Consider the following 15,781-nt stretch of genomic DNA (forward strand, 5'->3'; position numbering starts at 1 on the left):
CCAAAATTGCATGCAGCTACCTTAATTCATGCACATATACGGCATATATTTAGCACATGCGCCGATCGATGCATGCGTGTTTCGGAAAGAGATGCTGCCGTCGGCTAGGTTTAATTTGCCCGACTGATCGAGCAAAGGTTTTCGGGGTTTTCCGCAGTCGCGACAGGAGCCGAATTAACCCGGCCTGTACGTGCCAACCGCGTGCCGACGCCGACGCCGACGCCGATCGTTCGACGGCGAAGCCACCGACCGGGTCGATCGATCGTGCCTCGACGTCGACGACCGCCGCGCCAACCCGCACGAGCATATAATCGTGATGTGGCAGCTCTGAAGCTTCCCGCAATCCCACTCCCACTTCCACTTCCGCAACTACGCTCCACGTCGGAACGCTCACGTGTCAGTTAGAGCTCAGTGCGTACCTGCCAAGTGGACCCTATCAGCTCACGGACCCACATGCAGATGTTCATTTGCCCGGAACGCTAGGCCGACCGAGGCCACACCCGCATCAGACAGACACCTAACCCGACCCGTGAAGGCTGTATATATACGCACCAGCGCAACACGGCCTGGAGTACAAACTCCGAACGGAACGAGCCAGCAACACACGCCCACACTAAGCTCAGCTCAGCTAGCAACACGCGGCGGCCATGGGCGGCAGCGCGGCGGAGTCGGCGGCCGGGAAGAAGGACGCCGGCGGCGGGGAGAGGGCGCACCTGCGGGTGCCGCTGCCGCAGCCGCGCCCGTTCCTGGACACGTTCCGGGCCAACCTCAAGGAGACCTTCTTCCCGGACGACCCGTTCCGCGCCGTGGTGCGGGAGCGCGGGGCCGGGCGGCGCGCGGCGGCGGCGCTCCGGTACTTCTTCCCGCTCCTGGAGTGGGCGCCCGCCTACACGCTCGGCACCTTCAAGTCCGACCTCATCTCCGGCATCACCATTGCCAGCCTCGCCATCCCGCAGGGCATCAGCTACGCCAAGCTCGCCAACCTCCCGCCAATCCTAGGACTATGTACGTGATTATTGAGCATCACCACATGCCACTCGCCATTGCCGTGACATACATGCAAGGTCGACGCGCGTCACTCACTCTGTGTGCTTTACTGCAGACTCGAGCTTCGTGCCGCCGCTGGTGTACGCCATGATGGGGAGCTCCCGGGACCTGGCGGTGGGCACGGTGGCGGTCGCGTCGCTGCTCATCAGCTCCATGCTCGGCGCCGAGGTGTCCCCAACGGACAACCCCGCGCTCTACCTCCACCTCGCCTTCACCGCAACCTTCTTCGCCGGCGTCTTCCAGGCATCGCTCGGACTGCTCAGGTACGTACGTACAAAGTACAATTCTCTCCCACTCCGTCAACGTTGTTATACTCTCTTGTGGCCTGGGTTAACCAAACCAACAAGAGTAGTCGGTGAGAAGGCAGAAAGCACCGTTACCTTTTTAAACTTGTCAAAAGTTTGCGCCTAAACTAGCAATTAACCGCAGGTAACTAGCTCCTAAGGGCATGTACAATGGTGATGAGTCAGCTGTCTGTAAGGTGATTTTGATGATGTGGAGGAAAAGAGAATGAGGAGAGAGAAAGAGGCTGTCTGTAAAGTTGCAGACAGTCTGTAGGCTTCTTACAGACAGCTTACAGACACCATTTTTGTTGTTGTATGAAGGGTGTCTATAATTTATACTCACATATAGCTATGGCTAAAAATAGACAACTTGCAGACAGACTATTGTATACACTGTCTATATCGTTGTCTATAGATGACATGGAGTAGTAGTACAGACACCACCCGTCTAAACCAATGTACATGCCCTAAATATGTGCAAAAGGCTAGGTAGCTAGCTACTGATTCAAGTCGAGCCTTCAGCAAGCTTGCTTTGAGACTTTGATTACGAGGTTTAGGTGCAACTGCTACGTAGTACTAATGAGATGTTTGAACGTGCAGGCTGGGTTTCATCGTGGACTTCCTGTCCCATGCGGCGATCGTGGGGTTCATGGGTGGCGCGGCCACGGTGGTGTGCCTGCAGCAGCTCAAGGGCATGCTCGGCCTCGAGCACTTCACCACCTCCACCGACCTCGTCTCCGTCATGCGCTCCGTCTTCTCCCAGACGCACCAGGTTCGTTTTCATCACATAAACACGCATGACATGGTAGGCATTACACACATGGCAGTAGGCCGCATGTACATTTCCTTTTGCTGGTTCTAGATCGATTGAGAATTAAGTTAGTTTGTAACTCTCAATGACCATTTGATTAATTTACATCTTAATTCGTGCACACGAGAATTGTAAATAGGCGATTCGTAAAAAAAGAATTGTAAATAGGCATGCAATTGCACTTTTTTTCCGGCTATACATTAATTTCACAACTTGGACAACTAAGAATTAAGTTACTAGTTCTAGGTGGATCGAGAAATAGGCGTCCTATACATGGCATAAAACTTTTAACATTTCTTCTTGCATGTTATGATCAAACATCAAAGTAGTAAAGAATTTTGTTGTGCCCTTATTATGCATAGAAAGTCGGCAGGAACTTATTAGGCCAAGAACGGATGGGCAATATGATGGCATGGTGCACACGCGTGTGATACTTTCCTGAGCCTCGTGGGCACAAGCTTAGCTATAGCCACTGTAGCTACGCCGGCAAAGGTTTACGTGCATGTCCGGGAAAGACAGGATAGGACACGACTCCACTTGCCTCTTTGGCCGGACATGTCTCTGTACTGCAACTAGATACTGTGAATGAATACATCTCTAATAAATTACAGATATCGGTCGGTCGGTCACGTGACAGGTTACTGACTGGTCTGATCGACTTAACCGCGACTAGATATCGTTCCTACCGATTTCACGCTTGTCTCGCCTAACATTTCCCGTGTTCCTGACGTGTTGGTTCGATGGATGTGCAGTGGCGATGGGAGAGCGTCGTGCTCGGCAGCGGCTTCCTCTTCTTCCTCATCATCACCCGCTACTTCGTAAGTCTCCTCAAATATTTTTCGCACTATATATATTCCATAACCTCTTTTTTATTATTGGCAATTTATTATTATGGTCTTTTTTGCTCTACAAAAATCCTGATTCGCTCCCAAGTGTTAGGAGTATATAAACATATTTAATCGACCGGCAGACGGCATGCAGCACAAAGTATCAAAATTAGAACATGTTAGTATCAGCTAGAATTACTAAGTGGCGCGAGAATCTCTGGTGAATGACGGTGCAATCATACTAAAATGGGTACATAAACCAGGACCACAAGAGAATCGATCCATCGATCCATCCTTCACCAATCATTGGGCCCTTTCTTGCCTCTCTAACTCCCATTACTGTAGTATGTTTATAATTGACCATGACGTAATACCCCACTTCGTACCAAGATCGTGACACCACAATCAAAAGCTACACACCTCGATCCGTGACACAGTGTTGCTTCGATAGTGATAATGGCGATGTACGAGAGAGGTTAACTCCATATTGGATACCTCTAGTAATCCAAAAGATGCGCACTCCCTCAGATCTATAGTATTTGTCGCTGAAATGAGTGAATATGTACACTACAATATGTCTAGATACATACAATTTAGCGACAAGTATTACGGATGAGAGGGGTACAACATCTGTGGTAGAAAGCAAAACAAAATTTTGTGATGATTGAAGTGAACATATAACCAAAGATGGTCCAGGATGCTACTCCATAGACTGTATGTAGTCCAGTGGTTACATCAGTCACAGACCTGCTCGATGGAGGTGCAAGAAAGACAATTCGCCATGTGAGTTTTGGAGAGGTAGCTAGCTCCTACATGAGGATACGCTGGCTCGTGAACCCATTGGCGAGCTGGGACAAAGGAATCCATCCATTGGGAGCCTTTGGATAGCTTACACACTACACATGCATATCTCATATCTGATGACTGATGCCATGATCTAATCTGCCTGTCATCTTCCTCCCCGTCGTCTCTGAATGTTCCGAGACTGCGACCTTTCCCACAAATTCAATTTGGTTATTTCATCTCTATATGTATGCATATGTACATGCGATGGACTGGCTACCTTTTTGCGTCTGAAAAGGAAAAACCTTTTTGTCACTTCAAGATGGAGGAGCATAATCTTAGGGCTTGATTTGAGCCAGACAGGCGTCGGTTGCATCATGTCATTGTCTGTCACCACAACACGTACTTGACCTGCTGACTGGCTTGCTTGTTTTGCGCATGCATCAGTTTCTTGCTGATGGCGAAATGCATGCGTCGGACCATATATCATGGGCAGGGAAAAAGTTGGAGAATAATTGCAAAAGGCCAATGTCCACTAACCTCTTGTATTATGGTGTTAACTAATCCAAATTAGATGCGCGAGGAAGACCGTCCTAGCTTGGATAAAATACTTGCATATAGTAGTAATTAGACGGTGTTCAGTTTGTCCTAATCGGAAATTGTTCTTGAAGAAGTTTGTATATTGGTGAATTATTCAAAGACTTCTTTTGTCTTATACACTGCTGGAGTCAGCAGTTCAAGAAAAAAATATGATCCAATCTGAATTCTGATCCAAGACTCTGAATATTGTTCTAGTAGTAGTTCTTTGTCTGAACTTTGACTTGAGCCATTGAGGCTCGTGATCTATTTCTGTCTGTTCTGAGTTCTTACACATATATCATGGGGAGGGGAAAAGTTGGGAGAATAATTGCAAAATGCCAATGTCCACTAACCGCTTGTATTATGGTGTTAACTAATCGAAATTGGATGCGCTAGGAAGCTGTCCTTGGATAGAATACCTCTTTTTAAGGAATTAAATAGAATACTTACATATAGTAGTAGTCACTGTACAATTTGTCTCAATCAGAAATTGTTCTTGAAGACCTGGCAGTGTTTATTGGTTTATGAAGCCAAGTTTTGTGTCTTAATCCCGTTCTGTATTCTGATCAAAGTGCTATGAAGGGTTGTCTAAATACTGTTCTAGTAGTATTTCTTGGTCTGAACTTTGGGGCTCTTGATCCAAGTGGAAACTAGAATTATCTCATTAACAGACCATCTCTGACTGTTCTAACACATGAGGTCGAGTTATTATACTACCGTACAAATGTTTGAAACGTTCAATGTTCATGTAATTAACCTCACTTCATTTTTAACAGAGCAAGAGGCAGCCAAGGTTATTCTGGATATCCGCTGCGGCGCCATTGACATCGGTCATCCTCGGAAGCCTCCTGGTGTACTTCACTAAAGCTGAAAACCATGGCATTCAAGTGGTGAGCACGAGCAGAAACCGATATATTTTGCCACATTTCTACCAGGAATTCAGGACAATTGAGGATCACCCACTGGACTGAATGACTGACTCCATTTTCACGGGAAAACATTGCAGATCGGTTACCTCAAGAAGGGCCTGAATCCACTCTCCGTCACAAACCTCGACTTCACGCCCCCATATATGATGCTCGCAGTCAAGACCGGGATCATCACCGGCGTCATCGCCCTCGCTGTAAGCCCAATCTGTCTCTGTAGTACTACTGTATGGAAGTTACACCGGCGAGACAGAATTCCTCACACCGCCAGGGACACATTGCAGGAAGGGATCGCCGTGGGGAGGAGCTTTGCCATGTTCAAGAACTACCACATCGATGGCAACAAGGAGATGATCGCCATCGGGACGATGAACATCCTGGGGTCCTTCACCTCCTGCTACCTCACCACGGGACCCTTCTCCCGATCCGCCGTCAACTACAACGCCGGCTGCAAGACGGCCATGTCCAACGTGATCATGTCTCTGGCGGTGATGATCACGCTCCTCTTCCTCACGCCGCTCTTCCACTACACCCCGCTGGTGGTGCTCTCGGCAATCATCATGTCGGCGATGCTCGGGCTGATTGACTTCCCGGGCGCCGTGCACCTATGGCATGTCGACAAGGTGGACTTCTGCGTCTGCGCCGGGGCATACTTGGGCGTCGTATTCGGCAGTGTGGAGATGGGATTGGTGGTGGCAGTGGCGATCTCGGTGCTGCGGGTGCTGCTGTTCGTGGCACGGCCAAGGACAACGGTGCTCGGCAACGTGCCGGACACCACCATGTACCGGAGGATGGACCAGTACACGACGGCACGGACGGTGCCCGGCGTGCTCGTGCTGCGGGTGGACTCCCCGATCTACTTCGCCAACTCCAGCTACCTCCGGGAGAGGATCTCACGGTGGATCGACGACGAAGAGGAGCGGACAGGAGCCAAGGGTGAGACCGGCGTGCAGTATGTCGTCCTAGACATGGGTGGTAAGTTGCAACTTCTTTTGCCTTGTGCTTAAACAATGCACATTTGATCATCCGAAGCATCATCTAAAATTGTCATGTTTTTTTTCTCTCCGCAGCGGTCGGTGGCATCGACACTAGCGGGACAAGCATGCTGGATGAGCTCAAGAAGAACCTGGACAGGAGGGGAATTCAGGTCGTGTTGGCGAACCCGGGGACCGAGATCATGAAGAAGCTGGACAGCTCCAAGGTTCTGGAGCTCATCGGTCACGAGTGGATCTTCCCGACTGTAGGCGAGGCGGTGTCGGAGTGCGACTTCGTGCTGCACTCGCACAAGCCGGGCAATGCGGCGGCAGTTCACGAGAACATAGTCTGATTCGGTCAAAGCATTGAGTCTAACCTAAGCTGTCAACAGGCGAAGCCGAGTTCAGTATAGACATCTCGAGCTATTGTACTACATTGTGAATCGAATTCACATGAAAAATATCACCCTTTTTGGTGGGTGTTAAAGCAAAATCTAAGTCTGTGAAGTTGCAATGGAGTTGATAATCTGAACAGGTGATAGTGCGAGGCTAACCTTCTCAAACATTCATCTTGCATCTTGGATGGTTGCATGACAGAATGGGAAGTCCGCACACATCAGGTGTCAGGTGATTGACAAAACATCAACTGCTCAAAATATTCAGGAGCCATATATCAGAATACATCTGCAGATGAAAAAATAAGAACAGACAAGTTAACACACTCAGAACCAACTCGGTGTTCTGGTCTCAGAGAAGCAATATGGAGTGCCAAACTCCAACATGAATGATCAAAGTGTGTATCTATATGCAATAAAAACAAAGCGAGAATTATCTCCTTTATCACAGACATATAGAAGCAGCAAAGAGCAACATATAGCAGTAAGATTAACTCGTTAAGCATTGCCTCATTTCTGAACAAGCACAAAAACTCTGAATGCATGAGCTCCTTGTTAACATTATCATCCGAACTCATTACAGAAGAGATCCTAAAAACATTACTTTATGTCACCGAAAAGTAGTAAGAACATGAGGCTGTTGGGATGACTTCTAGAGCTTCTTTCTCCTGCTGCCTACAGAACAAAATGGTTAAGGCTCATCAGTTATTGTCCTGGGACGCACACAACCGCAAAAGGGCACCCTGCTCTTCTTCTTTTGCCCGACATCAACTTTGTCCTTTCTAGCATACACGTAATCCCTCAAGAGCAGTCGCGAACGCTTCTCGGAGACTTTGACCCTTGTGTACTCGTGCTCTTCCTCGAGCTTCAGCAAGACATACTGTATCTTCTGAAGTTCAAGGTCTAACCTCGCAACTTTCTCTGATCCTTTCTGCACCTGCTCAGAGATTTTCCTTCTACTGGAATAGCCTTCTAGCTCAGCACTTGCCTCAAATTCAGGATAATTCTCAGCCTTCTTTGTCAAACTGTTATTGAAACCTATCTGTTCCAAGACAGAACCCTCGATCTCCTGCAGCTGAGCTCTGATGCTGCTGTACTCTGAGCTCGAGGGAGATTTTCCATGCGAAGTTCCTTCGATTTTCTGCTTCACCTCCTCAATGCTTGCTTGGATGATTAACAGCCCCTGAGCATCAGTAGCGAGCTTCTCAAGGACATTTTTGGTCCATAGTTGCTGAGGTTCCAGGGATGCTGTTGATATATCGAGTCTGTCATCTCCTCTTGCTAGTTGAAAGGAAGGGTATTGACTCTTCACCTCCTCCACAGCTTGAATATCATGTTCAGACGATGAAGATTTGGCTGTTTGGTTCTTGCAATCCTTCTCAGCAGTCTCCCATAGCTGAAGCATCTCATCATCAAGTTCTGCATTTGCATCGCCACCAAGAGGGTACACGGTGGTTCCAGTGCCATATGGTGGGCAAGTAGATACCTGATCAAGCTCAATATCTTTCATGATCTGTGCTTGCTTCCCTTTTGAGTTATCAGCGTCATAGTTTTGCCTATCGTTCTCCATGTATTGTTCCTTGTGTCCAATGCATGAGTCTTTTCTTGTTTTAAGATCTTGAATTTCTAGATTCGCCAATTCCAATTTAGCAGCAGATTCATTGAACTCCTTATCTCTGCGATCCTTGACATCTAATATTACAACTCGGAGTGCTTCGACTCTTGCAATTAAGCTTTGCAACTCCAAAACTCCTGATGGTTTGCCTAGAAACTCTGAACCACGTTTGTCATCTTGCACAAATTCCTGAAGAAGCAAAATATAAGATAAGTCGAAGATAATGAAAATGCTTCTGCTATGCATGTGAGATATTAGAACTATCTAGTTTAGATGACAGAATGATACTTGTGAAGGAGGTAACAACTTACCTGCTATACTGTCACTACGGTGATATTTTTTTATCGTAAGAATAGCATATCACATATCAACGGATAATGGAAAATGCTACAGTTTCATGGAGGGATGAAGTGCTTACCGATTTTCCTTCTTTGTTAAGTTCTGAAAGTAAACGAGTTCCTTCTTCCAGTATGGTTATCTGAGCAGACAGAGATGCTACAAGTGGCACATATGCGCTCATCTCCACCTTAAGTTCTTCATTTTCTCCTCCCATGCTGGCAATCCTTCTGTGCAGCTCATCAACATAAGCATCCCTTGAGGAGATTTCTTCCATTAGCATTCCCTTTTCAGTAATCATTCTTATCTCAAGAGCCTCGCATTCCATCATTAGCTCAAGTAAATGTTCCTCGTAGATCATGACATTCACAGAACAAGTTATCATATCACTCACGAGTGAATCAATTTCTCTTTCATGTTGGTCAGCCTCTTTTTTCGCCATCTGAAGTGTAGACATCAAACTTTCTTCCTTCTGCTTATGGATGTCAACCTCTCCTTGCAACACTACTTTAGCTTCACAAAGAAGAAGAAAATCATCATCTCTTACAGCGCCTTGTTCAGTTAGCGTTGTGATTTTCTTCTCAAGTTCACCTTTTACCAATTTTGCATCTTCAACAGAAGCCTCAAGATCCCTGAGAGCTTTGCACAATTCCTGGTTTGTCTCCTGCAAGAATTGATTCGTCTCATCTGCCTTGCATAGCTTATCATCCTTCTCCATCAACTGTGTCATGCCACTAGTGAGTTCAATCTTCAATGCCTCCTCAATTTCACTGCCTTGCTGCAACCTTTGCCCCAGATGTTCATTCAACTCAATAAGGTTGTGATTTTTGTTTCGCAAAAAGAGCAATTCGGCAGCTCCTGTCTCCACTTCTTTCTCAAGTTTACACTTCTGCAGGTGCAAATCTCTGAAATCACTTACTATTTGTGCAAGGATTGTTTCAAGAACAGATAGCTCAGCCTCCATGCAGACATTTCTATGTTCGCTCTCCTCTGTATGCTTTACATGGTTTAAAGTTTCACGAGACAAAGCCTGCAGCATAATTTCATCATGAACCACACCAGGGCGCCCCAAGTCCTTGCAAATATTAAGGATCTTAATTTGCTGTGAGATCCCATGCATTAATTTCTTATTGTGTTCCAACAATGCTTTCTTCTCTTCTTCTTCATTTTTTGCTTCCTCCTCAAGCTGTGCTATTAGTATCTCTGCAGAATGAGTGGACTTTATGAATTTCTGGCATTCATCAAAGAGGGCAACGTTTTTATCTTTTGTGTCGGCCAAACTTTTATTAAGGACCAATGCACTGATAGAAGCATATGTACATTCTTGCTGCTCTTGGTCAAGCATGTGATCCATATGACAGATTTTCTCATGCATAGAAGAAACTGTCGCTTCAAAGTCATTTATCTGCATTTGGTGCAACCTGAGAAAAGCTTCATGCTGTTCATTTTTAATTTCCACCTGATCTTGTAGATTCCTAAGTTGACTATATAAGAGATCTTTCTCCGATACCAAGGATGAGTGCTTGCCGCCCAGTTCAGCATGCTCATCCTCTAGAGATTTCAAAGCCAGTGTCGTGCCCTCCAGCTGACAGCAAAGAAGATTTGAGTCAGTTATGTATGGGACTGTTCAAACAGACATGAGCAGAAATATATATACTATGTAACGCTGACCAATGGGGGAAGATTCCCTCCCTTGGCTATACGTTGTTAGATAGATGAGACCTCTCTAGCAGTGGATTTATACGCGCTAGAAAACACCCCGTTTAATTCGGTCCCTCTTGGGACTCAAACCCGGGTGGCTGGCTGCGCACCCGCAAGCCTTGCCACTGAGCTAGCACTCGAATATATATACTATGTATTAACAAGGGAACTTATGACTCGTGAAGGTTTGAGTCACATAGTGAAAGTGATGGTATATAATTAAGTAATACCTGGGAAAGAATATTGCCCTGTTCAACAAGAATAGCAGAGTTATTGGCAAGATAAGACTGAGACAATTCTTCTGAATCTTTTAACTTCATTACCAATTCATCAAGCTCAGAATTCCTGTTAGACAATGAAGTCTCCAACATGGACTTTTGCTCCGAAATATCAGCATACTTTTTATTAAGGGCGTGCAGTTCTAGTGCCAGAGTATCCTTCTCAGAACTGCACAAGGAAATATCATATTTCAGAGAGCTTTCTGAAGCTTCCAGTTCTTTTACGATCTCCTTGAGGGCTTCCGTCTCAACAATTGCATTTGAAAATGATTTCTTCAAGGTCAAATACTCGACTGACAGCTTCTCCATGTCAAATACTTTTTTATCAAGTAACTGCTGGAGTGTTGCTGCTCTTCTGTTTACTGCATCCATCTCATGTTCCAGTGAACAGTACTGCCTCACCAGAATTTCTGTGTCTTCTTTCTGATGGGCCAATTGACTTTGAAGCATTTCCTTCTCACCAATGTGGAGTCCCACTTCGTTCTCAAGATTCCTTTTCATTTCCTTTAACATATCCAATTCATCGTTAAGGCCTCTGATATTTAATTCAGAAGAAAGATTTTGTTCACCAAGGATACGGTTGTCCTCTGCATGCTTGGATATTGTGTTCTCAAGGTCCACCTTAGTGTTCTCCATCTCATTCAATTTTCCATTCAGCCTCTCGATCTTCAAAACCAACCTATTGACTTCTTCCTGAGACCGAGAATGCAGATTTGTCATCTCGAGAAGAGAGGCTTCACCTTTAATGTGCTTCTGTGCTTCATCTTTTAGGTTAGTCAGCAAGTTATTCACCTCTTCTCTCTTCTGTTTGAGTTCTTTATCAAGCATTTGCACTTCTCGTTCAGAATTCTCTAGTTCAGTCTGCACTCCAGAGAGTTTAGATTCCAGATCAGATGCTCTCACCAAGGACTGCTTGTGCTCAAGAAGACATGTGTCCTTCTCAGAACTAAGCAGAAAGACGGTGTTCTTAAGCTCTGAAGACACATTTTCAACTTCATTCAACTTCCTATTCAGCATGTTAATCTCAAGGGCTAACCTGTTCACTTCTTCCTGAGAATTAGAGTATAGATTAGTTATCGTCAGAAGAGCTGTTTCACCCTCTGTATGCTTTTGGGCTTCATCTTTCAGGCTAGTCGCCAAGCTATCAACCTCTTCTCTCTTCTGCTCGAGTTCTTTATCAAGCATTTGCACTTTTTGCTCAGAATTCTCTAGTTCAGTCTGCACCCTAGAGAGTTCAGATTCCAGATCAGATACTCTCACCAAGGACTGGTTGTGCTGAAGAAGAGTTGTGGCTTTCTCGGAATCCAGAAGCAGGATGGTGTTCTTAAGCTCCGAAGACACGTTTTCCACTTCATTCAACTTTCTGTTCAGTATGTTAATCTCAAGGACTAACCTGTTCGTTTCTTCCTGAGAATTAGAGTATAGATTAGTTATTGTCAGAAGAGCTGTTTCAGCCTCTGTATGCTTTTGGGCTTCATCTTTCAGGCTAGTCGCCAAGTTATCAACCTCTTCTCTCTTCTGCTCGAGTTCTTTATCAAGCATTTGCACTTTTTGTTCAGCATTCTCTAGTTCAATCTGCACCCCTGAAAGCTTAGATTCCAGATCGGATGTTTTTACCAATGACTGCTTGTGCTGAAGAAGAGTTGTGGCTTTCTCGGAATCCAGAAGCAAGATGGTGTTCTTAAGCTCGAAAGATAGGTTCTCCACTTCATTCAGCTTCCTCTCCAGCGTCTCAATCTCCAGGGACAATCTATTTACTTCTTCCTGTGACTGGAAATACTGATTCTCATTTGATATGAGCAATGTCTCAGCCTCCACACGTTTCTTGCTCTCATCTTGCAAACTTGACTGCAGAATATCCACCATGAAATTCTTCTGAGCAAATTCTTGCTCCAGCATCTGCAACTTCTGCTCAGTCTTCTCCACCTCCAACCGTGTCTCTGAGACTTCTGACTTCAAATCGGTTACTCTTTCTAAGGACAGCTGTAGTTGAACAAGTGCTGCATCTTTTTCGGTATTCAAAACAGAGATGGTGTTCATAAGTTCACATAATAAATCTTCCACAATAAGATTGCTGTCCTGCACTTCACTTAACTCATCATTTAACTTCTGAAGATCCATGACAAGATGACCCACTTCTTCCTCAGATTGGGAATGCAGGTTTTTCACCACGGTAAGTTCTGCTTCGGCATGCATCCGTATATGACCTTCCTCCTCCAATTTTTTATGCAGACCATTCACCACTTCTTTCATGTTTTCCAGTTCTTGCTCTAGCAACTGGACTTTCTCCTTATTTTTCTCCAGATCTGACTGTACATCAAAAATATATGCTTCTAAATCAGAAACTCTCTGCAAGGACTGCTGCTGTTGGAGTATCATTGCATTTTTCTCAGAATTCATATCTGAAATGGTGTTCTTGAGTTCCCGCGAAATGTTCTGCAGATCCAACTTATCATTTTCAGCCTCTCTAAGTTTCTTGCTTAAGCTTCCAAGATCTTGTGCTAGTGTCTTTGCTTCTTCCTGGGACTGCAAATGTAGGTGCTCCACTGTGAGAAGAGTCTTTTCAGAAAGCATGTATTTCTGTTCTTCCTGGTGCAAACTACTTTGAAGGTCATCTACTTGTTTCTTCGTCTGTACAAGTTCTTGATCCAGCATCTGAGATTTATTTACAATCTTCTCCATTGCTGAATGTGTTGACAAAAGTTGAGCTTCCAAGCATGATATTCTCTCCAAGGACTTCTGCTGTTCAAGAAAGGCTGCGTTGTTCTTAAAATTTAGCTCAAAAATCACCCTCTCGAAATCTTGCGACATGTTCTGCAATTTAAAGTTCTTATTTTCTAGGTCGCTCAATCTCATGTTCGAGTGTTCAAGGTCTTGTGCCAGCCTTTTAACTTCTTCTTGAGACTGAGAATGCAGGTCTTCCATTGCAAGAAGAGCTGCTTCCTTTTGCATGTAATTGAAGTGTTCATCCTGCAGCCGAGCATGTATGGCACCAACTTCTTCTTTCTTCTGCTCAAGTTCTTGCACCAGCATTTGTACCTTCAGTTCAATCTTCTCCCGCTCTGATTCTGCCTTCAGGAGCCTGGATTCCAGATCAGACAGCTGCTCGACACATTGCTGATGCTGAAGCAGAGCCACATCTTTTTCAGTATTTATTTGTGAGACAGTGCTCCTAAGAGCATGGATCTCACTCTCAAATTTGCTCTTCGAATCCACCATACAATCTATGTCACTACGAAGTTCTTCTATCAAAGGCTCAGAAACACGATTTTGTTCAGACAGTCTCACAACTTCATTCTTCAGCTCGCTTACTGTGTCCTCCAGGTTAAGTTTCATCTGCTTGAACTCGCTCAACCTATCATTTGCTGCCTCCATTTCTAGAGTCAACCTACTTGCCTCTGCCTGAGATCTAGTGTAGTCCTTCACTGTTGTGCATAGAGCATCTTCAGCCTGTTTTCGCCTGGCACTTTCATCCTGTAGACTAAAGTGGAATGTTTCCATCTTCTGTCTATTTTGTGTAAGTTCTTGCTCCTGCACCATGATCTTCTGGCCCAGAGTCTCAAGCTCAGATTGCATTGTGCTGTTACGTGATTCAGCGCTGTTTAAATTCTCAACTTCCATGGCCATATAATCGGAGAGTTTCTTCAGTTCGTTGTGTGCCTTAGAGAGCTCGATCTCTAAACCAGACAATCTTTTGGTCGATTCACTGTACTGTAGAAGGGCTGCATCTTTCTCAGAAGTCAAACATGAGATGATGTCCTTAAGGCTTTGGCTTTCACTCTCAGCATTGTCTGCCCTCTGAGACTCTGATGAAATTTGTTGCTTCAGACTCTGGCTCTCTGCTAATAATTTGGAAATTTCATCTTGCAAATTCATGATATCATCACTTGCATCTTGTTTCCCTTTAGCATCTGGGCTTTCAAAAGTGAGGCCTTTTCGTACTTTCCCATCAGAAAAACTGACACGATGGCTATTGTCAGAGCTAGAAAACAAATCATTAAACTCTTTGAGACCTTTGCGACTTGACAAAGAACTTATCTCATCAGTGTGTGTACCATGCCTCTTGAGGGTATATAGCTGTGGAGACACACCAAGTGCATCCTTGTGCAGATCGTCAGGATCGAATGGTGCACGTAAGGGTATCTGCATTTCTGGTGTTCGTGGCTCCACTTCTTGGCTTGAGGAAGGCGACTCGTCAGACATTGATGGCATCTGATTTGGAAACTCTTCTGAAATTGTCCTATGGGCCTGCCGGAGTGCGCCAGTAGCTTGATCATACCTTTCTGCTAAAGCACGATATGCCCTGTAAAACTCCTCCACATGTTTCATGAGCTCAGGGCGTTTCTTATAGTACATTTCCGCTCTCCTTGCAAAAGAATCAGCATCTTCATTGATAAGTTTGATCATTGCTTTGACCATCATATCCATGTCTGTTTCACGAGAAGAAATTAAATTAGCGACATGCCATGCAATATTACACGTTTATTTTTGTTAATTCTACCAATGTTGTAACCAGTAAGCTTACACATGATGTGTCAACAATGTAGATGCAAAATGATTAGTGGTGAATTAAGTTCGTAAAGAAAATATTAAAAATATGAACTTTGTACTAAATCCCCGACACTTATTCTGGATCGGAGGGAGTACAAGAAAATGCAAAGGAGGGAAGCAAATATCTTATACATAATAACCCATACTAAACCCCAAAAACCTAACCAAACAACACACTCTATCCCATAATATAAGATGTTATTACAACCAACATAAGTTGTAGTTGGTTGTAATAGCATCTTATATTACAGGACCAAGGGAGAAGCAAATTAAGAATGTGGAAAATGCTGACAATGAGGTGAAGTGGAACAGCTATAGGTTCATGCTAGTATTAAACAAATGTGGCAGCTATATGTAGTGTTGAATAATCATACTACAAGCAATATGGTAAAGTGTGTGATTTACAATGTGCTATTACAGACAAAAAACAATAGTTCGAGCTCAGCTTCTTTGTTGAATTAAGAAATTGCTTCAGGTCGGATCCTCACAATTTGTTAGCTCTGTGGCCTTGCGATCACCTTTCTATCTCAATAAAGACAGATATTGCTGGACTTCCATTTGCCAGATATGAGATCATACTATATTTAAGGAATTTGTTATAAAGTTTACTGCAAGACTCAACAAAAATCTCATATATACTAATTTTGATAATACACACATTTTTCGTATTAAAT

The 15,781-nt window shown here is 44.6% G+C and overlaps 3 protein-coding genes across 3 annotated transcripts; 1 reads left to right on the plus strand and 2 right to left on the minus strand.

The window, feature by feature from the left end:
* Positions 1 to 587: 587 nt before the first annotated feature.
* LOC124701518 (sulfate transporter 3.1-like) lies at positions 588 to 6,738 on the plus strand. The gene is made up of 8 exons (XM_047233596.1): positions 588 to 1,005; positions 1,103 to 1,310; positions 1,932 to 2,103; positions 2,895 to 2,960; positions 5,108 to 5,221; positions 5,338 to 5,454; positions 5,542 to 6,232; positions 6,328 to 6,738. Exons 1-8 carry the CDS (start codon positions 648 to 650, stop codon positions 6,582 to 6,584), a joined length of 1,983 nt encoding a protein of 660 aa, XP_047089552.1. The 5' UTR covers positions 588 to 647; the 3' UTR covers positions 6,585 to 6,738.
* A 417-nt stretch (positions 6,739 to 7,155) lies between these two features.
* On the minus strand, positions 7,156 to 10,642 carry LOC124695879 (protein NETWORKED 1B-like). Its single transcript, XM_047228685.1, has 3 exons — positions 10,509 to 10,642; positions 8,660 to 10,162; positions 7,156 to 8,430 (listed from the first exon to the last, which is right to left on the minus strand). Exons 1-3 carry the CDS (start codon positions 10,596 to 10,598, stop codon positions 7,318 to 7,320), a joined length of 2,706 nt encoding a protein of 901 aa, XP_047084641.1. The 5' UTR covers positions 10,599 to 10,642; the 3' UTR covers positions 7,156 to 7,317.
* A 77-nt stretch (positions 10,643 to 10,719) lies between these two features.
* On the minus strand, positions 10,720 to 14,984 carry LOC124694746 (protein NETWORKED 1D-like). Its single transcript, XM_047227696.1, has 2 exons — positions 10,782 to 14,984; positions 10,720 to 10,725 (listed from the first exon to the last, which is right to left on the minus strand). The coding sequence occupies exons 1-2, from the start codon at positions 14,982 to 14,984 to the stop codon at positions 10,720 to 10,722; spliced, it is 4,209 nt and encodes a 1,402-aa protein (XP_047083652.1).
* Positions 14,985 to 15,781: the final 797 nt, after the last annotated feature.

The sequence above is a fragment of the Lolium rigidum genome, chromosome 3, assembly GCF_022539505.1.
Source record: "Lolium rigidum isolate FL_2022 chromosome 3, APGP_CSIRO_Lrig_0.1, whole genome shotgun sequence".
Lineage (NCBI taxonomy): Eukaryota > Viridiplantae > Streptophyta > Magnoliopsida > Poales > Poaceae > Lolium > Lolium rigidum.

Coding starts and splice junctions, on each gene's coding strand:
- LOC124701518 (XM_047233596.1), top strand. CDS start 648: ATGGGCGGCAGCGCGGCGGAGTCGGCGGCCGGGAAGAAGGACGCCGGC. Junction 5,455..5,541: donor CCGGCGTCATCGCCCTCGCT/GTAAGCCCAATC, acceptor GACACATTGCAG/GAAGGGATCGCCGTGGGGAG. Junction 6,233..6,327: donor TGTCGTCCTAGACATGGGTG/GTAAGTTGCAAC, acceptor TTCTCTCCGCAG/CGGTCGGTGGCATCGACACT.
- LOC124695879 (XM_047228685.1), bottom strand. CDS start 10,598: ATGAAGTTAAAAGATTCAGAAGAATTGTCTCAGTCTTATCTTGCCAAT. Junction 10,163..10,508: donor AGGGCAATATTCTTTCCCAG/GTATTACTTAAT, acceptor CTTTGCTGTCAG/CTGGAGGGCACGACACTGGC. Junction 8,431..8,659: donor TTAACAAAGAAGGAAAATCG/GTAAGCACTTCA, acceptor TTGCTTCTTCAG/GAATTTGTGCAAGATGACAA.
- LOC124694746 (XM_047227696.1), bottom strand. CDS start 14,984: ATGGATATGATGGTCAAAGCAATGATCAAACTTATCAATGAAGATGCT.